The sequence below is a fragment of the Triturus cristatus genome, chromosome 2_2 (genome assembly GCF_964204655.1).
Source record: "Triturus cristatus chromosome 2_2, aTriCri1.1, whole genome shotgun sequence".
Classification (NCBI taxonomy): Eukaryota; Metazoa; Chordata; class Amphibia; order Caudata; family Salamandridae; genus Triturus; species Triturus cristatus.
This window is the reverse complement of record NC_140582.1, coordinates 264,687,397-264,712,114: the sequence shown is the minus strand read 5'-3', so window position 1 is coordinate 264,712,114 and position 24,718 is coordinate 264,687,397. Positions and strand designations below refer to the sequence as shown.

Here is a 24,718-nt window from a genome sequence, read left to right as displayed (position 1 = left end):
AGGTGGATTTGAGACAACGGCAATCAATATTACATAATTGATTAGTTTCATATATAGCTGAGTTGTATGTCTATTAGGTCAATGGCCTGCACTTGGACTCTTTTGACCATAGACTTCTATTTTCAGTAGATCTCCTACATTAATTCAAATGGGATTTATTGATCCATTTAAACATAATTGTAACATTTATTCAATACATGTGTCTCGAATGCCCTGTACCTTGTTTTATTTTACTATTTCTTCCCTTAATGTCTTTTAGAGTTTGTCACATATCTTCCAAGTTTGCAAATATTCTCTTTAAAGTTGATTACCTTTTTATTACTGAATGAAGTTTATTTGTGCATATAAAGTTGTAAAGAACGACATGCTATAACTCTCCAAAAGAATGCCTGTGTATAATTCTAATCAATCAATTGTTTGCCGCATGTACATTCAATCATATAACACAGTAAACTGTATTGCAGCTGATGAATATTTGTTTCATAGTGTATGTAGTTCCTGTATTTCTTTGTGTTGTTGGCAACCTATTTACTGTATTTTCCACATTTATAGCTACAATGAGATATTCCATGGCTTGTGTTTTGTTGATCATTGATGCTTGTTATTTAATCATGAATGAGACATAAGTGATTTTTAAGGATTTTACCATTTGAAGTCTGTGGAAGAATACTATTTAAGTTATTTTCCAATATTAGATTTTCTGACGCTGTGAAGAATGTTGTACAATTTATTATTGTATTTTGAAATGAAGAAAATAATCTCATTCTGTTTCAAATTCTTTTTTTTCATGAAAACTGTTAGAATTGGCATCCATGGCAAAGTTTCTCCTGAGTTTCTGTCTTCCGACCTCCTGTTTTCCTGACTTCATTTTTTGTTAGCTGTATGAATCTGGGCTCTTTACCACTGCTAACTAGTGCTAAAGTGCATATGCCCTGTATTTAAAACATGGTAACCTTGGCTTATCCACAATTTTCATATTTAATTTACTTTTTTGTCTCTTAAGTTAAACCTGACTGCTCTGTGCCAAGCTGCCAGAGGGTGAACACAGGATAATTTAGGTTGTGTATCTGACTTACCCTGTCTAGGATTGTGGTCCCTACTTGCAGGGGGTGCAAACCTCTGCAAGGTAGAGACCCACTTTCTAACAAAAAAGATTCTACTAACTGTGCCTTTTTAGAGGCCAATAATAAGACCTTTGTCTCTATATCTTGTTTCAAGGAATGTTTGTTGAGTACTTTCTGCTTTTGCCACATGTGCATTGCTGTTACTGCAGTACGTTAGCTCTGATTAATTCCGCATAAGCAATATTATTAATGTGGTTCTTCGAGTGGCAAGATGTGACATACAGAGTGCTGTTTAAGTTGGTGTCTTTCTGGTGTAATTTACTGTGCAACCTCTCTCTCTAGACATACGATTAGACAATAAGAATTATACCTTTGCTGCTGTATTAGCTTGGTAATAAAATGGTTATCATTCAAGCATGCATGACACTCCAATATTTATTTTTTCTGTTCCATTACAGATAATGAAAGTCATCTATGTAGTGACCCTATATTATAACCTTGTTCTGTATGTCACCTGCCCGGTCACTCAAGGCAGCCAGCTTCTCATACTAACCTATGAACAGATTGCCACAAGAGGGGCAAACCTTGATCCCATATCTGTTCCATATATATCTTGATATATCATATTCTAATACAAAAGTAATTGATTTTTCAATACAACTTCATTAAGTTGCACTCACTTTAGAGCTGCTGATATAATTAGCTAGTCTAGTGTATAGATACTATTTTAAGGCTGTAAGGCCTTTCTCATGTTCCTTTGCTGTGTATATACTGTGGAGATCTTTTGCCACTAATAGTTTCCAATCTAATACCAAGCCTATTTTACCATAAGGCAGTTGTCCAAAAGCCACACACTCAGGGAGTACTAACAACAATCTTGTTAAAATCAACTATCAAAAGGAGTTGGAACATGCAACAGCACTCAGCTACCGCATCACAGGAATTTTATACAATGTGAAATCTGCAAATGCTCACCACCTTCAAATAACCTTCCTGATAAACCTTCATGATGTGGACCAATTAAGCATGACCTAAAACTGGATGAATGATTTTTTTTACAAAACATCATACACTCCTTAGTTCCATCAGATTTCAAAATTGTCCCAACTGGTGGACAAGGCAACATTGGAGATAGGAAGGCCTTAATCGTCAGACTCCTTCACCTGCTTGATGGCAGGCTCCACCTTTAAAATATAAAACATAAAAGTTGCCGTGCCTTCTAATACCTTCCTTACCATTTATATTCATATACGCTATAGTCACCTAATCTTCAAACAACTTTTCTGATCTTTTATCACAATATATCTCACTTAATCAGATACTCTTACCCCCACAGTATATATGTCGGACATTTTTAAATTGACTGGGTAATGCAGACTCCACACTGTACAGGGAGTTGGGTAACTGTTTGACTTGGATTCTCTAGTTGGCACAGGTATGCACTTGTGACAAATAGGGACCCTTGCCTCTTATCAGGGTAAGGGGGTATACTCCTACAATAACCCCTGCTCACCCCCTTGGTAGCTTGGCACAAGCAGACAGGCTTATCTCAGAGGCAGTGTGTAATGCATTTGTGAACACATACACTAATCAAGTGGCAACACTACAGATAGACACCACACAAGTTTGATATAAAAAATAAGTATTCTTTATATAGATTTAACACAAGACCATAAACTACAAAATAGTAGAATTGAGCTCAGTTCTCTTTAGATCCTAAAAGCGACTCTTTGTGTCAATGTACATTAAGATGCGACACGCAGGGCAACGAAAGTGTTGCAACGATGGTGATGCGATGAAAGTTTGGTGCAAAGAAATAAAGATGTTGTCTACTTCTTGATGCGGTACACTTCTCCGATGTTGCGAGAAGTCTCGACTCGATGAGTCAGCTGCAGCGGCGACACCCTTGTTCCGTGATGCGATGACAGTGGCTTTGGCGGCGACTCTCTTCTCCAACGATGCGAGATGCTTCCGCTCGATGCGACAGCTGCAGCGGCAATACCCTTGTTCAGTGATGCGACGACAGCGGCTCCTATGGTGGCATGCTTCTCCGTGGATGCGAGGCGCTTTTGCGGCGCAATGCGACAGCTACAGCGGTGACACCCTTGTTTCGGGATGCGACGGCAGCGGCTGCGACCGCGACACGCTTCTTCTTCATTGCAAGTCTCTTCTTGTGATGCGGTGCAATTTGACAGCTACAGCGGCGACACCCTTGTTCAGTGATGCGGTGGCTGCGATGGCGACACGCTTCTTCGGTGTTGCGGGATGCTTCTCGTGATGCGGTGCAATGCGACAGCTACAGCGGCGTCATCTGTGATGCGACGGCAGCGGCTGCGACGGTGACACGCTTCTTCTTCTTGAGTCACGCTTCCAGCTCCTTGCGGCACGCAGTCCCTCAGAAGGCCCAAATACAGCTACAGGCACTTCCAAAGAACTCTTGGGGAGCTGGTGGTTGAAGTCTGTTGTCCCTGAGACTTCAGCAGGAGGCAAGCTCTTTTCCAAGCCCTTGGAGATCCTTCACAAGTTGAATGAAAATGCACACAAAGTTCTTTCTCCTTTCTTTGGCAGTCAGGCAACCACTGCAGGCCAATCCCACAAGAAGCACTTCAGCTTAGGGATAGTCTCTCCTCAGTTTCTTCTGGTTCCTCTCCTCAGCAAAGGTTTCTTCTTGTTCCCAAAGTGATCTAAATTTCTTGAGTTTGAGTCCTAATATATATACCAAGTTTCTCTTTGTTCTCTGAAGGCAGATAGGCCTTTGCCTAGTCCAAACCAGTTCTGGTCAGTTCTGGAGCACTTTGTTTACATGACTCCTTCTTTCCTTTCAGAGTGCAGGGCAGAGACATCAGACACACCACAGGAGGTGGAGCCAGCATTGTGGAGGGAAGGAACAGCCCTATTCAGGTCCCAGGTGCAACTCCTCCCTCCCATCTAGATGCAGATCTCTCTATTCACCACTGGGCTGACTCACCCTGTCTCCTGGAATCCCCCAGCCATGTCACTCAAACTCCAGACAAGCAATACACAGCCTAGCAGAGGCAGGTTTGAATGGTTAGACAAGAAAATACCTACTTTCTAAAAGTGGTATTTCAAACACAGAATGTTAAAACCAACTACACTAAAAGATTTATTTTATCATTCTGAGCTCAGGCATACTAGATTTGAGTTTTTACCATGTTCCCTGAGTCAGTTAGGATTATAAGATGTAATAATCAAACTGCCCATTCTGGCCTATGGAGAACAGGTAGCCTTGCAATAGTGAAAAACAAAAATGGCTGTAATTGTCTATTAGAACATGCCACACACACCAGGGCATGTCCTACCTTATACTTACAATGCACCCTGCCCTTGGGCCTACCATAGGGGTATCTGATATGAAGAAAAGGGAAGGTTTAGGGACAGGCAAGTGGGTGCACCAGCAGTCAGCATGACAGTACCAGACTGCACACAGGCTCTGCAATGGCAGGCCTTAGACACACTTTTACAGGCTGCTTCTGTGGGTGGCACAACCAGTGCTGCAAGCCCACCAGCAGCATTTGGATTTACAAGCCCTGGGCACTCCTGGTGCACTGTACTAGGGTCTGACAGGTAAACCAAACCAACCAATCCTGGAATCACTAATTCATACATCAATTTACAATAGGGCGCACTGGCACTGTGGCACTGGACAGCAGTGGCACAGTGCCCAAAGCATATAAAACCAGCAAAAACACATGAGGCAACAGCAAAAATGGGAGGGAGATCCAAGCCAAGGTGCCAGGTCTAACAGTAACGTTTTAAAACTACACAGTCTTACCCAACTTTCATCCATTTAGACCAGAGATACTCAAAGTACTGCCTGGGGGCCGCATGCTGCCCTCCTGACCTTTAATTGCGGCCCCCTGGTGAACAGCAGCACTGTACTGCCTTCACTTGATGGAGCACGAACATTCAGAAAACTGTGAAAGAAATGGGTTACCATTATTTACATATTAACTAAAGTAACTGGAAAGAAGGTGTCCTGGGAAACTTATATTTAGGAACACCATTAGCTTTAAATACATCTTGCACTAAACATGTAAAAACATGATAAACTCTACGCAAACTTCGAAAAAGTGTATTATATTAACATGCATGAGCCTTGCTTTGACTTTATTTCTTGGTGCATGCTAATAGAGCATTGATGGTAAACAGACGTAGCGTGAAGGGACACCATGCATCTGTTTCAAGTGCCCCTACACCCACATGTCACCACATCGATCCTTGCCCTGCTGGCATCAGTGCGGCCCTCAGGCATGCCACAGACAGTACTTTGCGGCTCCCGTGGATATGTTTGCAAGTACCCATGATCTTGACTCATAACGAACATAAAATGTTATTTCTGAATTTTATTTTAATTAAAAAAGGAGCACACGTTTTCTTTTTACAAGTAGACTGGTTTGACACTTCCTGTTGTGGTTCTATATTCCTTTCTAAAAAAAAAAACTACAAAGAAACACACAAAAAACAACATTTGGTTTGGGAATTACAATTTATAAAAGTGTTCTTCAAAGACATTCTTGAGCCGAGCCTGAACAAGAACATTTTCATATTTGTATTGAATCGATATGTGGACAGTATTCTAAGACCATTGATGATTTTCCCAAGGCGATTGCTCCCTCAAAGCTAACAAAGTACAAATCCACACCCTGCAAATCTTAGTTCAACAAGGAATTGCTCAAAATCAGATAATTTGAGTCTGACAAAAAGAAACACAAAATAAAGAGCAAAGTCCAAACTTAAAGCTCACACAGCATATAAACATGGAAATTTCGAAAACAGCCCTCATCCAGAAGCAAATGTCCTACTCTCCCAAACGTGTTTGCTCCTTATTTAGCTATATAAGAATTAATGCCAAAGCTTCTAATGAAGTGATTTCCTCTCCTAATGAGAAATACAACAAATGCCTGGCATTTTTTCTATCAATTGCCAAAATAAAAGAAGTCTTCAACACCAAAATTACTCAAATCTCTGTTTATGCGCCTAAAACAGCTGGCACTTGGAGTTCCTTTCAGTTACAACCACTCCAAAGATCTCACAAAGATAATCAGTCAAACGCATCCCACTTGTTGCTTCCGAGACACTAGACCAGGCAAATTCTAACTTTCAACTGTTCACACTGTTGTGGCTTGCCCTAATCAATGCTTTGCCGTTGCAAATAAAGTATTCCAATTTTACACCTATATATATATATATTATCTACTGGCGGTCGCCAGTAGATAGTTATAGTTAGGACCGAGTTCCCATAGGAAATCTGAAAATTCTATTTTGAATTACTTTGGCGCCGGTTGACGAATCCTTGCGAAATTCTCAAAACTAATGCGGCGCTCCGCTCAGCTCCTACCCTGAAAGTCTCGGGGTGATTCGTTAAGCGGGGGCTGAGAAAAAAGGGGGGCCCCAAAACACGTTTTCCCCATGCATTTTCCCATAGGACCTTTAGTCGAAGGTACAGCCCGAATGGCTGAACAGAATTACTTGAAATTTGGCAAAGAGGTAGTCCTCAGGTCAGGCATGTGCCTTTTGCATATATGGTGTCAATCTGTTCAGTAGTTCCTGAGAAAATTGCAGTTAAAAGTACATAAATATCTATAAGTGCGCACTGTGCGCGCACCATAACGTGCGCGAGCGTAATTCTGATTGGTGGTTACATGTCAGTCAACATTCGAATCGGTCGAAATCAGGAAGTGTCGGCCGCCATTTTGTGTGTGACAGTGAAAAAGAAAGGTGGAGAACGTGAAAAGGGGGCAGGGTAGAGAGTTCCTGACCCCCTAGGCTTTGTCAGGGGGTCCCTGAAGGACCCCGAAGGGTGAAAAAAACATTTTATTTTTTTTTCAAAAAATCGCGGGGTGCGCGCACCGTGCGAGCACCGTGAAAAAAGCTTTAAAAAACAAAAAAACATTTTAAACTGTTTATAAGTTTATAGAAGATATTAACTATGCTGTTCAACTTTATCCACATTAAAAAAAAAAAGAGCTGAGCCATTCCATATTACAGGATACAGTCAATCTATAACTATATACATAGGTAGTTTATTGTAAAATAAATATATAAAAAATATAATAATACATACATAAATTAGCATTTAAAAAACCTTACAAATTCACTTAAAAAACCATAGGTTTCACACACGTTATAGTTAGGAATTAGCATTTAAAAAACCTTGCAAATTCACTTAAAAAACCATAGGTTTCACACAAATTATAGTTAGCTGGACATTTCACTCGTAAAAAACCATTGAAATTCCCCCGTTATAGTTAGTTCAGATAACTATAACTCGTGCGACCGCCACTCTATCACAAGGATGATGTCATCAGTGATGTCATGAGTGATGTCACTGACCATGTCATGGGTGATGTAATATGTGACGTCATCAGCAGTGGATTGCGGTCGCGCGAGTTATAGTTAGGGGTGCTATCGTCAGTCCAATCTGGGTTCAGAGAAGGTCATAACATAGAAACAGCCACACGGAAAGTCCTCAATATTCATCCCATACTAGAGGATGATGAGGCCTGCCTTTTGGTCCTCTGGGACTTATAGTCTACCTTCGGCGCAGCCGACCATGCCCTATTCCTAAATACCCTCAAAGGAGGAATGGGTTTGAGAGATTTAACATTGTGTTGGATCTGATCCTTACTGACTAATAGTATTGAGGGTTCCATGCTCTCCTGTTCAATGTATATATAGAACCTCTTGGGCTCTTGCTTGCAGACACTGGCATAAAGCTCCACCAGCAGGCTGATGACACAAATGAGTATAAAACTTAAATCAATGATCTATATACCCTGCTGCGGGGTTTGAGAAAAATACAGGACTTGATATATTCAAACTTCCTGAAAGTGAACCCTCGTAAACCAGAATGTGTGCTAATCTCCCACAGACACAATAGAAAAATGAACCAGCCACTGTTTCAGGAACTAGTGGAATTTGGTTAGGTCTCAGCTGGTAATGCAACAATCAAATCCCTAGGATTCACAGTGGACTGCTCTAGCTCTATGCCTCCTCGTGTAAACAAATTGCTACACTCTTCCAACTTCCATAGTTGGCATACAACGTGCAATTCACTACACCACCGCCTTTCTCACCACCCTCCTTGCCATGCAGGTCTCAACCCAGTAACAACTAGTAAGACGGTAGTTGGTCTTCACAGCGTAGTCTTTATTAATTTCAACATGATATCGCCAATCTCCCTATTGGCTCACTCACTGTTAATCTCTTGACCAATTTATTATTGCTTATTTAACACACCACAGCACGCCCAGGGGATATCAGGATTATATACTTTACATCTCCCCATTATTTGTATTTACATTTGACTCTCCACAGAGCCTTTGCCACGTGTTGTGCCAGCAGGCCACAACCAAGATACCCTGCTCTCCTTCATGCTGACCGCCCACCGGCCAACGGAGCCGCAGGTAGTTTCATCGCTGCTGATAACCAGCGCCGGCTTCCTGGGTAGGGCCAGAGAGTCCAGAGCCACCAGCAGGTCAGCCCCCTCTCCCGCCAGCCCGGAGCCCACAATGGACTGCGCGTCCTGTTCTGGGGCCAAGCAGCCACTGTCAACTGGAGTCCCTGTCATTTCTCTTGTCCAGGACCCCGCCACAGGGCGATGCGCTCCCTGGCAAATTCGCCCTCCCCCCCCTCATACCTTCTACTTCCACCGCGAGTGCTCCCAAAATGTTCTGTAAAAACAACTCCAGCCCTGCATGGGACAGGTGCACTCCGTCCGGCGCGTACAGTTCGGGACTTGTCACCTGAATTAGCTTGTGCCTAATGGTGCTGATGCTAGACCTCCTCAGGATTTCCGCTACCGACTGATTCAACCTCTTTACTGATTTATTGACTGCCTTAACCGGAGCCCCCTTCGCCCATACCCATCGTGGAATCACTTCCGACCAAAGTATTTTCGTATCTGGTAACATGTTCCTAACCACCGAAAGGGCAGAGAACAGCGCTTCCTTGACTCCTCTCCTGCCCGTTGGGATCATATCATTGCCACCTGAGTGAATCACCAACACATCTGGGACCGGCATGCCCCTGGTCAAGGCCCGCCTTAAGTCGTTCGGCACCTCTACAAGCCGCTGTCCGCCGACCCCCACCCAATGATGGTCGACTCCCTTCGCTTTCTGCCCTCTGTCTCTGTGTGTTTCGTTGAAGAAGCGCCCTGCTCTACGAATAAACGAGTGACCACACCAGCATACTTGGGTTCTCTGACCCGGGACACCTGAAGCAAATCGTAAAGGAGACAGAATCAGCCGTGGCAGGGAAGGGAGCATGACAGTCTGGGGATTCAAGCAAGGTGAGGGCATACATAGCGTTCGAAACATGATGATTTCCATCGCCCCACCCTCTTAATAGTGTCACCGGGAAGACCCAATGCTGCAGCCGTTGTGGCAGCCCCGATGCGGAATGAATGGGATGTGAAATGTGTCGTCTCCACCCCCAGGGATTCCAGTGCTCGCTTGCACACTCTGGTAAACTGAAATCTAGTCAGGGGAATGCCATCAGCATGTACTAACACCCTCTGGTCCCCTCCACTTGGTCTCATCTTGAAGAAAATGTGGGCCAAGGTCACCGGACAAAAGGTGGCCCCAGCCACTGCCCCCAAATCGACCCACGTCCCCTTGCCCAATGGGTCTGTCTTGGACCTCCGAACTCTGACCTGTATAGTATCACTGGTTAGGACCACATCCTCCAAGCGCAAGCCCCCTTCTCTATCAGATTTAGAAGCGGGAAGTAGTTCTGATACTCTAAAGGCCCCAAAGAAGGCTAATGCATATGCTAATCTAAGCAATTGTGTTTCAAACATTGAGAAGCAGATGCGGGGCAACACTTCCAGGATGTTTGCCAGTCTGCTAGCATCGATCGGTCTTCTATTGTCTCTTACCCCTGGAACCAAGCGTTCCCACCCTTTCATTGCCCTTTTGACTCTCTGGTCCTTTGTGGGGTCTGCCACCCCCCCCAGGCCCGCATAAAAGGCTATTGCTGATAGCTGCCTCCTCACCATGGACAAGGATTTCCCGCTCTCTTTCTGCCGTACGATAAATACCAGCACCCCATGCGGTGACCACATCTCTACTGCCCCTGACCCCCTAATGATAGCCAAGTATGCCTGCCATGCCTTCTCATACATACTCTTAGTCTTGGGGGCCAAAGACGCTGTTATCAACTCGGGGGCTGTGGGGCACCAAGCTTCCATAACCCCTCCGGAAAGTTCGTCATCTGTCTGCCGGCTTGCGGCCATCTGGCACGGAACTCTGTTAACTTAAAACGGGACAGGGTGTCAGCAACTGTGTTATCCACCCCCGGCACGTGTTTAGCTGTAAAGTATACATTGCGCTGCAAGCAAATAAGCACCAACTCTTTCAACAGCCGCAAAACCCAGGGGCAAGTCGCTCTCTGATTGTTAATTGCCATCACTGCTGACATGCTGTCGGACCAAAATATTATACGCTTGTTTTCCAACAGGTCCCCCCACAAGTGCAAGGCCACCACTATTGGAAAAAGCTCAAGAAAGGTGATGTTGCGGGTGAGCCCAGACTCTGCCCACTCCCCCGGCCAATGCTGCATGCACCATTCGGTGCCCAATATTGCTCCGAATCCTACACTGCCTGCCGCATCCGTGAACAATTCTAACTCCCCATTTGCTTGACTGGGTTGTTGCCAGATTACCGCTCCATTGAAGCCTGCCAAGAATTCCTTCCATAGCCCCAGATCGGTTCTGACCTCAGAAGAAAGCCTGGTGTGGTGGTGCTTTTCCTTCAGGCCGGACATCGTTCGTGCTATGCTTCTAGCAAAGACGCGGCCCATGGGTATCACCCTGAGCGCAAAATTAAGCTGCCCTAACAAGATTTGTAATTGGTGAAGCGTCACTTTCTTTGCCGTCAGACATGCCTCTATTGCAGCCCCAAAAGACTCTACTTTCTCCCGGGGGAGTTTGCATACTCCTTCCTCCGTGTCAATTTCTATCCCTAGAAAGGTTAACCGTGTCCCTGGTCCTTCTGTCTTCTCCTCTGCCAGGGGAACCCCCAGTGCTTTGGCCAGGTGCTGGAAGCCCAGCAGGGCCTTCCTGCAATCCGACGAGCCCTGTGGTCCAAGGAATAGGAAGTCATCCAAGTAATGTACCACTTCCGCTGATGGCCAGACTTCCTGCACTGCCCATTCGAGAAACCTGCTGAAGGTTTCAAACACTGCACATGCGATAGAGCAACCCATTGGCATGCAAAGGTCAATGTAAAACTCTCCCTCAAAGGTGAACCCCAGAAACTTGGTGTCCTCTGGGTGAACTGGCAGGAGGCGAAAGGCCGACTCAATGTCTGCTTTTGCTAACAGGGCTCCCGCTCCCAGCCTTTGCAATTTCTGTATTGCCACATCAAATGTAGTGTATCGCACTGTGCATAGGTCCGGGTCCAGGTTGTCATTTACCGAAAACCCCGGTGGACTCGACAAATTGTGGATCAGTCGGTATTTGCCCTCTTCCTTCTTAGGTACTAAACCCAGGGGTGAGCATACTAAGTCTTGTCTAGGCAATTGCTGGAAGGGGCCAGCCACCCTCCCCAAGGATACTTCTTTCCTGATCTTCTGCCTAGCCACTGCTGGGTTCCGAAGGACCGAGCGCTGGTTGCGTGGTGGAGTACCTGAAGGGGTAGCCCTGGAGGGAATGCGAAAACCAAATGTAAAACCCTGGAGTAGAAACTGCGCTTCCTTTATCTTGTTGTACTTACTAAGGAGGTGTGTCAGCACATGGAGTTGTATGGGAGTAGGTAGGGTCTTAGGATGCCTGAGTACCGCGTCCCCTCGGCTGGGGTTGATTCTGGGTAGGCTGCTCCTGTGGCTTTCCCCCTTTCTTATAGCACTTACTCTCTGGGTGTCCCAGCTTCCCGCAGAAGGAGCACAAATGCTTAAACTTGCATGCTGTGCCCCGGTTGCACTCATTCTTGTTGTACTGCCAACACGCCAGTTTTTTGTCCCCCGTCCCTCTGTCCCCCCGAAAGGGCTGACTCGTTTTGTTAAATGACCCCGTTGAATAAAATACCGCATGCCAAATGTTTATCTCCCGCTGATCCCAAGCTACCGCCGGATGGACTGCTTTCATTTGCCGAAACTTGTTGTCGTACTGAAGCCACCCCGTTCCTGGGAACTCCGAAGCGGCCCCATGAATCATGGAAATGTAGCTGATTAACTGGGCTGCCATTTGGGGGTACCTCTCGACCATAATAGCTGCGTAGATAGCAAACCCCGTGACCCAATTCTTAATTGTCCAGTCCACCCATACTCTCTTCTGTTTCAGCTCCCCTTCCTTCCCGTTCCTGCTCTTGCCCGGAACTACCCCAGCATTAATTAGGTCAAAAACATCTACAAATTCCCCTCTGAATATTTTTTCTCTGGTCTCCAGTGGAACGTGCCATGTGATCCCCGCAGATGGGGCCACCGCCGGATTCGCCGACCCATAAATTAATGGACTATGTGCAAGGAGTGGCTGCCCTGCCGGTACTGCCCCCACCGCGAGGGGGTGCGTTGCCATGGGAGCCACTGTCACTGGTATCCCGCTATTAATGGCTGGTCCCTGGGACGTCGCCGCCACCACTACTGGAGATTGTGCCACACCTCCCGATTGGACCCAGACTTGTGCTATCCCACTGCCCTGGTGCGCTACCACCGGAAGGGTGGGCTGTGGCGTTGCGACCCCTGTTCCCCCCTGTTGAGCCATTGCGCCGGGTGAAATCACCTCTGTCCTCAAACCTTGCCCGGCTACCCCTGTGAGCTCAGCATTGGTTAACGCCGCATTTGCTACCGGCTGAATGGTTGCCCCGCTTGAATGCGCCGTGGGGGTCGCACTTGTGGGCTGTATGCTGTCAGCGGGCAAGACCGTGTGTCCCTTCACCCCTGGGGTACCAGTCTGTGTGTCCGTAACTTTGTTGCGTTTGTCTGCTTGCGCATCCTTAAATCGCTCTGGTGTCCGCCTTGCCCGCTTGGCACGCGTGCCCTCCTGCTGCCCGCTTGTCTCGCCCTTTTCGGACAACGTGCGTAGTGCCCAGTCGATGCCTCCTTTTTTCGCAACCTCCCAGAGCTCTGCCAGTGAGCGGAAATCATCTTTGGTGGCCGGTGCGCCTTTACCCTTCTGCGACCGTTTCGGGGGCATTCTGCACTTAAAGAAACAAAATATAGTTAATTGTTGCCCCTCTTCCCCATTTTCTGTGACCCCAAGGCCCCAGTGAAACCCGCTTTCACGCTGTCCCATATTATCATGCTCTCATGATGTTTACTACACCACCTAATTACACCCCCCCTGCGTGCTTGCTGAGATTCTGTGCCAGCGCTCTGCCCTTTGTGCCATCAAGCTGCGCTATGCCCTCGTATACTCCAGCCAAGAATGCCAATGTAACACTCATCCCCTTACTCCATCCATTAGGGCCCCTCTGACTCGTGCTCCTTAACACCCCCTCATGCATTACCATGTAATCCGCCCCAATTCTTTCTGTCCTCTTTGGGTAAGAATTATTAATAACTTTATTTTTTCTTAATTTTTTTTTTTTACTAATATTAATCCTCTCCGGGATAATTATTCCGGCCCGCCCCTTCTAAGGTGGTAGCTTAACAAATTCAATGGCGGTCCCCCATCCAAGTGCTCCCCAGGCTCGACCCTGCTTCACTTCCTGGTCTTGGTAGCTCGAGACACGGCTAACCCTGCAACCAGGTACCTCCCATTCCCGGCAGCCTTCTTGGCCTCGCACTCCCCTTACTTCCCGCTTATCAAGCCCAAGTATAGCCATTTCGAGCCTCCCCACAAACCCCGCTATCTGACGGGACTGTGCGGGACACATGTGCTTACCGGACCTGAGAAAATAACCGCTCGATGCCCAGCGTTTACCCCTGCAAACAGCTTCGATAAACTGCCATGGTGCCGATGAGGATAACACCACCTTCACCGCTACGGCCTCCTTGAAACCCTCGTGCCACACATGCGAACCCCCCCCCTCACTAACGCGCCTCCCTGCGTTTACTCGGCGCGAAGCGTAGCATTCCTTCGTTGTTTTTTTTTTTTTTTTAAATGTATTTAGACCAAACGCGCCCGCATGAACATAGCGCGACTCCGATCATCGCCGCCTATAAACTTGGAAAGGGGGACCCGGAGAACAACCCAACGCTCCCCTAAATGCTTCCCATCCCCCGCTACGATGCTACCCCTCTAATTTAATTTACCTCTTCTTTACCCGAATGATGCTACGCCGATGTGGGCCCCCTCACCTCTTCGACAGCTCCGACACCGCTCCTTCGCGCCTTCGATGCACTGCAACTTCGGCAATTCGATGCTCCGCGATGTCGCCGTCAACACGGCGAGGGGACAAAGAGGGGGTTCTACCTCCCCCCTGCACTTTTAAACCCCGCGCCAGTTTCGGTTTCACTGGTCGGCGTGACGCGCTTCCGGGTCCTTGCAGCCTTAAACACTTCCGGTCAGCTTGCCCCCTCCTCCCCGAAGAGTTCTATCCGTTTCCGCCCTTTGTTGCCACTAAAGGCACCACGCCCTCTAGGTGGGGTGGTGCCGATCATTTCTATCGACTAAAAAAAATAAAACTCCTTCTTTTTAGCATTCAATAAAATCCTGCAGCTCACATGCTCATTATATCCAGAACTGACTTGGGCATTGCGATTTTAGCTGGTTTCCCAGTTTGTCGCCCACTCAAAGCTATCATTTACTCCAAGCCTCATTGGAGAGAGAGAAACATATTTGATCACATTGCTCTAATCTTGAGAGAGCTACACTGGCTACCAGTAGAGACACAGATAAAATTTGTTTTCTGCTGCACCTACACAACTCTGCATTATTGCAGCCCCAGTTACTTAGAAGATCCATTGTTCTTGTCAGGGGAATTGAGACACTCCTATGAGTTTGATCTCTCTTATCCCAGAACCACCTAAACCATGCTCCTCTCATGTTCTCAATCATTCTCAAGTGCCACATCAAGTTCAGATAAGGTCACAAATCTCACTTATTCAATTCTTAAATTGGTGGTTCTGATCCTTATGTCCATTGGAGTTAACAGGGATTTCGATTATCAAATAGGAGTCTACTATCAAAAGAAATCAGAGTAGGCCACAGACCTAAAACATAAAAATATAAATATGTAAGGATGCTTATGATTACAGCTAAATTAAATATGAAATTAACCAATTATGGGTTATTGATTACAGTAAATATATTACACAACATGCATACAGTTTATTAAGCACAGAATTTGACTGGGGTCCTTGTGTTTGAATATGTTGTACTGCTGTGACCTTTTTTCTGGTCTCCTTTCTTGTATGTTGTCATTTTATACCCTTTTAATCCAGAGGAAGCAAGTATAAAGCTCAAACACATCAACCAAGGCTATAAAAGTACTAATGTTTTTCCATTAAAAAATGCAAAGGATTATTGGCTATACATCATTGGCTATTGTCTAAGAAAATAAAAAGAAAAATTGGTAATTGCAAGCTTCACAATAATAAGTCTTGAATGGAATAAAGATGAAGTGTTCGACTATTTTGAATGTCTCCAAAAATATGCACTTATTTTGTGGATAAAATGTAATTTATTTTATTTTCAGCATTTCTAGATCACCCATGTACTACTTAAATATCCTGGTACTTACATACAACACGAGCTAGGAAATAACTTAATTGAGAATAGTCAAAACTTAAATAGTTTGCAAAATTGGAGAGGACTGGTTTTGTTTCTCATATTTACAAGGGGGCATTGCAAGATTTCTCTTAAATCTAAGAATGAGAGCACTCCTTGCTGAGTGGCACAAATTACAGGTACCTTTAATGTTTGGTTCAGCTTCTGTATTAAAGCTCAGTTTCTACAGATTGAGTAACATTTGCTGGCACCTCAAGATAGAGTGTGTTACAGTAGCCAAAAATTAATCCATCAATAGCTTTCTTCAATGAAAAACCACAAGAGAGACTAGATGACATCAATATTAAGTAGAATACATAGCTACTAATTACTTTGCACTGTGAGACCAATGGGAAAAGGCTTGTCAAAGGTGACACTGAGGTTATGACTGTGGTTGCAAGTGTGTGGGAATGCCTAATTCAAACAGCCACCAACTGTCAGACCATATTGCGGATGCTCATCCTACAGTCAGCATCTCTGTCTTCTTAGAGTTGATTTTGAGAACATTCCCCTTCATTCAGCTAATGACTCTCAAGAGGCACTGCTAAAAGTTAGCCCTAGTGAAGACACTGGACACACCCAGTCTCAAAATAGAATCTGGTCCACTGCGAAAAAAAGAAAGAGTGCATTGGGGATAGTAAAGTGGTTGCTTAAATATTAAACACTGATGGGCTAACGGAGGGCCCCTGAGGAGCTCCAAATGTAGGGGAATGAAAAGAGAGAAAACACTGTGGTAGGAAGACTACTTGAGAACGGCCAGAGATAAGTGGTGAGCCATGTACCCCAGTGGCATACAGTTGAGACTTCAAGGTAGTGTGAGACACAGTATTGAGGGTCAATGGGAGGCCTACAAGGACTATCTTCCTTGATCCTTACTGGTCCTCAGCTGGTCTGAGACTGTAACCCGTGACTCTTTTGTCCCACGCGTCAACCGAACTCCAGCCTGATGGGTATCAAGGAGGTTGCTTTGTCACAAGAATTACAGTTGTAGCTTAACATGAGTACTCGTGTAAATATTTGAATTTCAAAAATATTATAAATCTACTCCAAATGTAGGACGAAATCTGTGAGATTAGAATCACCATTTTGTTTTTTAATCTGGTCATATATATTTAAGAAAAAAGTGAGCCCTGTATCTATGCAACCTTAAACTATGTATGAAGAATATAAAGATTTCAGTTTTAATCTAAATTGCACAATAGACTGTTGTGTTTCACTCTGGAGTATATTAGCTGGACTTATGGGACCAGATATGCACTTCCTGTGTTCTCTTGAACATAAATATAGTGGATATATCTAGGTTCTACAGTATGTCTGGCCTCTACCTACACATGGCCAGTGCCCCTACTGATATTTACATGTATGCAATATAGTTTCCAGTTCTCTTTTACTTTCTAAAGAGCAGATTCAAATTAAGGCATCAGATTGATTAGGGTGAAGGCGACTGGTGTAACCTGTTGGGCTTTGGAGAACAATCCATATTCTCTTATCACTCCTTCCCAATATCACAGTAGACTAACAGCGCAGCCGCAATATCAGGAAGGAGTTTTTGCCGGTTTCCCACGAGTGATAAGAGAATATGGATTGTTCTCCATGGCCCAACATGTTTTACCAGTCGCCTTCACCCTAATCGATCTGATGCCTTAAATTGGATCTGCTCTGGTGGGCTAGCACAACACAGGAAAGGATCGTGAGTGCATCTCCATTTTCATAAACCACACATGAAGTTTTGTAATAAAGGTAAGAAGCCTTTAGCTGTTTGCCAAGTAATTGGTCACTTGTCAACTGCCGGTTATGGTGAGGTCTGTAACTCAAGAAAGGCCGAAACACGTTGACCATCTGTTCCTCTGGAGGAGTCATCAGAAAATGAACTTTCTGAGAAGGGCATAACTTGGCACAAAAAGAAGCTACTTGTTAATTGCCCGTGCTACCTCGAGGTGGATGATGGACGTTTCGAAGGACATTGCTAAACACCATTATTTTCAAAAGTTGCGGGTGGGATAGGCGAGAAAAGACCACAGAATGTGTTTATTCTTTGAGATTATATCATGTTTTTGTATTAAAGTGCGTATGTATTTTTATAATTCTCTACCATTAAAACACCCGTCAATGCATTACAATTAAAATAAATGTACTAAAGGTTGAGTACAGGGATATATGGTATTTCAGAATTCATTGAATTTAGTTTTGCACAATTTACCTTTGTGTTTGGCAAACAAATCAGCATTGTTTTGCATATATAAACTAATGATACACATCTGTTCCTGCGCTCCCCAATCTTTCATGGTCAGTTCGTTAGCCCTAGAGTGGCGGTAACAGAAGGGCACTCCCCTGTTTTTATACAGTCCTATTAACTGGGCAACGCAAATTTGACTTTTAAACTCTTTGGTGGAGCAAACGACCATCTTTTTTTAGGTTAAAAATCCCATATTTGGGTGGTGGATTTTAGAAACATTTGTAGTTTCGCAGTCACTTGGGTTCAAACACACCAAAATGACACATCTTGCACACAGAATGCACCTCAGTTTTTGTACAATGAGCAAGATGAAAGCTATGGAACAAGAAAACATATTTATTAATTTCAGCCCCCTCCCTCCTTGTGACAAATTGTCTTCTCTTGGGTAATTATTTTCTGAACATATTTATAGAAAATATGGCGTGGTGAGAACATTTTGAATCTAGAAAAAACAAGGAGTTCCTTCTCTGCGATTATGGTACTCCAGTTTCGTAAATGTTTTGATGATATTCAAATCCTATCCTTCCTATCCTACTCCTTTGTCCTCTTAATTGCCGTTATGTGATAGAGATGAATGAGCCACTGAAGGCTCTAGCCAAGCTCGAGCCAAATGTTCTCTCTGGATCAGCACAAGGTGCCCTTGAATCCTTGAGTCCAAAACGAACCAACCCTTCTGCTGTCTGCCCCCCTCGCCCTAACCTCCCGCCAAAAGTTAAGTGTCTTTATGTGCTATAGCAATTTCAGGTTTAGAAGGTGCTTCTTTGAAGCTAACACCTCAGCAACCTTCTTTAAGGTTAGCTCCCGACAGCTAGCCTTAGGTGTCCACAAGGCCACGTCACAATATTCTCCCCAACAAAGTGCCTTGTGGCGTGGGTTCAGCGAGAGTTCACGGTCGTCTTCCTGATCTGGAGGTCGAAGACCATCTCCGCTTCTAGTTCAGTTTCCCCCAACACCCCTCGGACACAACACGCGCCGTAGTGCAAGCTAGGATAGGTACCCTTGGTTCCAAGCACTAGTCCCTCGGCCTCTGCAAGCTTCCCCACACTCCTTGAACTCCTCAGGTCCCAACACCTCAGGTGGCTGCTGATCCTTACGAGCACACTCCTCTGCACAGTTTGATAACTGTGTACGTAGGGATGGTTCTTGTCTCAACTGACGAACACTTAAACCCATTTTCGCAGCACTCTGTGCGGTCCTTACAATCTCGTGGAAACTGTGAGATCCTTTGTGTCCCTGGGATCTCGTGGACAGGAGGCCAGCCAACTGTCCCTTGAAGAGTAGTGAGGCACCTGGGCCAGACAGTTGGCTCTTAGCTATAGGCCAGCAATGGCCAGGCAAAATCCACCAAGTGATAGTCCCCTTCCTGGAGCACCAGAAGCTCCAGACCACCACAAGTCTGTGGATAGTCCAGTTGCAGTCCCTCCTACCCTAATGATTTCTTTTGTAGATGTCCTAGCGTAATATAGTTCCAAATACAAAAGCGCCTCTACTTTCGGAAGCCAGAGCTCCAGCAGTTATACCCTGTTAGACCTGTCAGCCCTTTGGGTGGTCCCTCCTCATCATTATTTATTTTGTCCCACTTTTGCCTCAAACCCTGTTAGTATTTTTTCCTTTTTGGGAACCACCAGACTTTTTAGTATTGATGCAGATTCAGGGAGCCATTTTATCTACCCCTGGAACTTCTGTCTGAGGGCCTGAAACACAAAATGGTGGCCACCCATTGTCACCTGTGACATCACTGGAACCTACCAGTACCTTCCAGAACATTCTAGAACCCTGTGACAGTGTGAGGCAGGTTTAGAATGTTGGGAAGCCAGCTCAGAGTTGGCAGTTGGAGTAGGCAGTTGGCACCTGACTGGTGAAGAGAGAGGAGCACAGAACTGAAGGAGGAAGGAGTGAGGCAGCAGGGGTGGAAACTTGTGCCTGGAGTGGGGTCCAGAAACCCACCCTTGATACTAGTCCCTGCTGACTGAGCCCAGCCTGGAGCCCTGTGTGGGAGAAAGCAAGAAAAACCATCTTAAGGACCTGGACAGCCGGAACAGGCCTTAAAAGTAAAGAACAGCAAGTTCCTGACCTGGTTACTGGTAACTTCCTGAAGTCCGACGTCGAGAAGCCTGGAGACCCGGAGCCCGAGGTGGAGAAGCGGCGCTGACTGGAAAGCAGACGTCGTACCCGGAGCCGCCAGAGGTCGAGAGAGGGCGCCGACGGAGGTCGTGGGGACACCAGAGGTCGAGGAGGAAGTCACCTGAGGTCGAGTGTGCGGCGTCGACGGGGGAGTGAAGTCCGCCCTCCGGAGTCGCCGGAGACCGAGGTGAAGCGTGCCGGAGGTCGGGAGTGGAGATCGCACTCCGGAGTCGCCGGAACCTGAAGAGAATCGTGCCGGAGGTCGGGAGTGGAGATCGCACTCCGGAGTCGCCGGAACCTGAAGAGAATCGTGCCGGAGGTCGGGAGTGGAGGTCGCACTCCGGAGTCGCCGGAACCTGAGGAAAGGAGCACCGAAGGTCGGGAGTGGAGATCGCACTCCGGAGCCGCCGGAAGTCGACCTCGAGCCAAGGCCGCCCGACGTCATCGAACCGGAGCCGCCCGAAGTCGACATCGAGCCAAGACCGCCCGACGTCATCGAACCGAGGCTGCCGACATCGAACCGGAACCGCCTCCCGGCGTCGACAAGAACTGTCATTGAGCCGAGGCCGCCGACATCGAACCGGAATCGCCTCACGGCGTCGACACGACTCCAGCGGCGTCGGAACTTCATAAAAAGGGCAGTAAGTGGAATAGAGGGCGCCTAAGGCCCTGTGAAGCCCTAAGAGACCATCCTAGAAGCTAGAGAGGTGCTGGAACCAGCTTGATAGTGCCAGGGGTGAGCTGAGACTAATACAGAGGGGTTGTGTAGTGTGGGAGAGCCAGATCTCTAGATTCCCCCTTGATCTACCTCAGTTTAGGCCTCAGCCTTGTCCAGGCCAGGTAGTACACCCCTCAGGTCATCCAAAACTCTACAAGCTGGGATTGGCCCAAATCATCCCATAGTACCTCAGGAATGTGAACTGATTTTCAAGTGTCACTGTTGGCTTTTATTATTTATTGAGAGCACTGTATTGATAGTATTCATCCTATCTATTGCCTCACAGTATTTATTGCCTCACAGTATTTATTGTTTCACAGTATTTATTGTCGCACAGTATTTATTGTCTCGCAGTATTTATTGCCTCGTAATATTTAATTGCCTTTTATGTAATGCACTTATATTTATGCCTTGATTATTTATGATCGACCTTATTTATTGAATCGTTGAAGTATTATTTATTTGACTTACCCTTCCACAGGAAAAGCCTTGTGTACTGTGATTGTATTATTATTTATTTAATCAGCAACTAAGAGAAAAGAAGATAAAGAGATATATTTTCAGTATAATTTTTAAGGTGTAGTGTCGTTTTTGGAACGGATGCACGCATGGTTATTGTGTGGTATGACGTATGCTTAGCACTGTGCCTGATCCCTGACCACTCGAGCCAAGCTACCACAGTGTATGTCTGGGAGAACACCACCACCCTTCCGGTGTGGGAGTGTTTTTCTAACATAATTGGTGTTCAGTGGTGGGATAGAGCTGTGCCTACGTATACTCGACAATAACTGTGGGTAGTCCATAGGCCTACACCGGGAGTTTTCTCCAAGCGGACTTCCTAATTGTGAGTTTTTGTTTTTTCCAAATTTACTCTGGTGGTGGGAGGAGGTATTATAAAAGGTACCCCCCTGCATAGCTTCTGCAAATAACTGTCCTCTGACCTGAGTGGGCAAGATGGAGTTTGTATTGGAGAATTTAGAAACGTACACTGTGGCCCAACTCAGGGAGTTTTGTCAGCGGGAGGGGGTGTATTGTCCCCCAGGAGCAAAGAAGGGTGCACTCCAAACCAGCTTAAGGGCTTGGGGGGAGGCACGACGAGAAAGCAAGGCTGAGGAGGAGGACAGGGATAGAGAGCCCGACAGTGAGGGAGCTGGTTTGTACCAACCTGAGGTGGGGAACCTGTTAGCGGGGCCCAGGACACTTTCCAGGAAGGGCAGCAGTGCCTCTAGCGGTGGCTTGTCTGAAGTGGAGTTAACAGACCGGAGGGAGAAAAGACAGCTCACATGGGACTTAGCAAGGCTGGAGAAAGAGAAGGAGGAACAGAGGATGGCTCATGAGTTGAGGTTAAGGGAGATAGATCTCCAGATCCTACGAGTCGGGGCACACCCTGTTCCTAATGGTGGCAGCGAAGAAAGAGAGTTCACCAGGGAACCCAAACCCTATTTGCCGAAAGACATAGTGGCTAGCTATGGTGTGGGCGACGATATTGCCAAGTGGCTAGCGGCCTATGAGGTCTCATTAAGGGCCCATGGGGTTCCAGAGAAGTACTGGGGAGGGGGATTGTACAGGTACATGCCTCCAGCTGGTAGGGATGCATTATTGGCCCTAGAGCAGGATGAGCAGACCCACTACCCCACCATGAAAGTGGCGCTCATACGAAAGTTTGGACTAACACCCGAGAAATACAGACAGAAGTTCCGGGGTAGCCACAAACTGGGCACACAGAATTGGGTGGACTTCCTGGATTATGCAAAGAAGGCATTAGAGGGTTGGATTCAGGGCAGTGAAGTGAGGAACTACGAGGGGTTGTTTGATTTAGTATTGAAGGAACACCTGCTCGAAAAATGTTTCCCTGAACTGCGTCAACACCTGGTGGATAGCAAGCTGACCAATCCCCGGAAGCTTGCTGAGGAGGCGGACATTTGGGCTAGTACCCGGGTGTCCACAAGGGGGACTGGAGGGGATACTCAAAAGGCCGGACAGGGCGCCCCCCAGAAGAAAGAGGGAGGGGAAAAGAAAAAGGAGTTCTCCAAAGGCCCCCAAAATAATTTCCAAGGTAAGGGAACAGGATTCACCCCTAGGACTAACCCACCCCGAAACCCTAATCCTGGCTAGAGTCAGCAGCCAAGGGTTGTCCATTGCTTCGAGTGCGGTGGCGTTGGACACTATAAGGGAGATGCGAAGTGCCCAAAACGACCACCCCCTCCCATTGGAGGAAAGGCCCCCGGAGTAGCTAGTGTAGTGCTCGGGGAGGAGATGCCTTTAATTAAGGGAAGGGAGTGGGCGGGTGTCACTTTAGTGTCCCTGGGAGAACGGGAGATGGTTCCTAAGATCCAGGTGCCCGCAAATACTATAAAGTATGGGCAGTGGGTCACCATCAACGGCCAAAGGGGGGAGGCTCTGAGAGACAGAGGAGCCAGTATGACTATGGTGCGTAGCCAACTGGTGTCTCCAGAGCAGGTGATTCCCGATGTACTCCACCCTGCCGCGATGGCTGACGGCAGAATGGGCCACTATCCGGTGGCCGAGGTTCCCTTTGAATGGGAAGGGGTTGCAGGTTCACTTCGAGTTGCCGTAAGCCCTGCCGTGCCAGTCGATTGTCTGCTAGGAAATGACATGGAGCACAATGCTTGGAAAGAGGTGGAATAACGGACTCACACTGAGATGCTGGGTACACCTGTCTGGGCCTGTGTGAGCACAGGCTCCGCGACTACCCGGAGAGGGAGTTCGTTCAGGCTGGAGCCTGGAACAAAGGCCCAGCCAGCTGCCGATCAAGGGAAGAACCGAGGACGGGAGGAGCCTGCCTCGGCATCCGCGCCCCGTGTGACGGATAGGCCACCGGAGGTGGTGGACCAGGAGTCCGCGGTGGGGGATGTTACCAAACTGGAGGACCTACCCATCCCGGCCGAGTGGCACGTGGAGGGAGGCCTGACCAGGGAGGAATTCTGCCAGGGCCAGAGGGAGTGCCCTACCCTTGAGGGACTGAGGCGTCAGGCCGAAGCCCAGGCAGCAGGGAACGTTGAAGGGAACTACAGTGTTTACTGGGAGGATGGCCTCCTCTACAGTGAACCCAAGGCCCCCCTACATGGATCGTCACTAGCCTTGGTAGTCCCTCAACGTTATCGAGCCTTCCTTCTGGAGTTGGCTCACGAGATCCCATTGGCAGGACACCTGGGGCAAGACAAGACCTTCGCCCGTCTGGTCCCACACTTTTATTGGCCTCAAATGAAAGTGTCGTCCGACACCTACTGCCGGACATGTGTGTCTTGCCAAGCCAGTGGGAAAACAGGGGTGAAGCTGAAAGCTCCCCTGGAACCACTTCCTGTCGTTAGCACCCCCTTTGAAAGGGTGGGCATCGACATTTTGGGTCCATTAGATCCGCCTACTACAGCTGGTCACAGGTTTATCCTGGTTTTGGTGGATCATGCCACACGGTACCCAGAGGCTATACCTCTGAGGACCATAACTGCACCTGTTGTGGCTAGGGCCCTGATGGGAATCTTTACCCGAGTGGGTTTTCCCAAGGAAGTTGTGTCCGACAGGGGGACCAACTTCATGTCAGCATACATGCGGGCGATGTGGAAGGAGTGTGGAGTGACCTACCGGTTCACAACTCCTTACCACCCCCAGACCAATGGTCTGGTGGAGAGGTTTAACAAAACCTTGAAAGGCATGATTAGAAGTCTGCCTGAAAGCCTGCGGAGGAAATGGGACGTCCTCCTACCCTGTCTATTGTTTTCCTACAGGGAAGTGCCACAGAAGGGAGTGGGCTTCAGCCCCTTCGAGCTTTTGTATGGGCACCCTGTGCGTGGACCTCTCAGCCTGGTGAGAGACGGATGGGAAAGAACTCCCAGAAAGCTTCCCCAGGATGTGGTGAGCTACATGCTGGCCTTCCGGAGCCAAAT

At 46.9% G+C, this 24,718-nt stretch overlaps 2 protein-coding genes across 4 annotated transcripts in view; one reads left to right on the top strand and one right to left on the bottom strand.

Annotated features, from left to right (window-relative positions):
• The window catches only part of LOC146862129 (thioredoxin-like), a 100,523-nt gene that overhangs the window by 19,776 nt on the left and 56,029 nt on the right, over nucleotides 1-24,718 (top strand). The window lies entirely within an intron of this gene.
• Nucleotides 10,242-11,291, bottom strand: LOC146862130 (uncharacterized). The gene has a single exon (XM_085643391.1). It carries the CDS (start codon nucleotides 11,289-11,291, stop codon nucleotides 10,242-10,244), a length of 1,050 nt encoding a protein of 349 aa, XP_085499517.1.

Excerpts from the sequence above, each read along its gene's own strand:
- LOC146862130 (XM_085643391.1), bottom strand. The coding sequence starts at position 11,291 with ATGGGTTGCTCTATCGCATGTGCAGTGTTTGAAACCTTCAGCAGGTTT.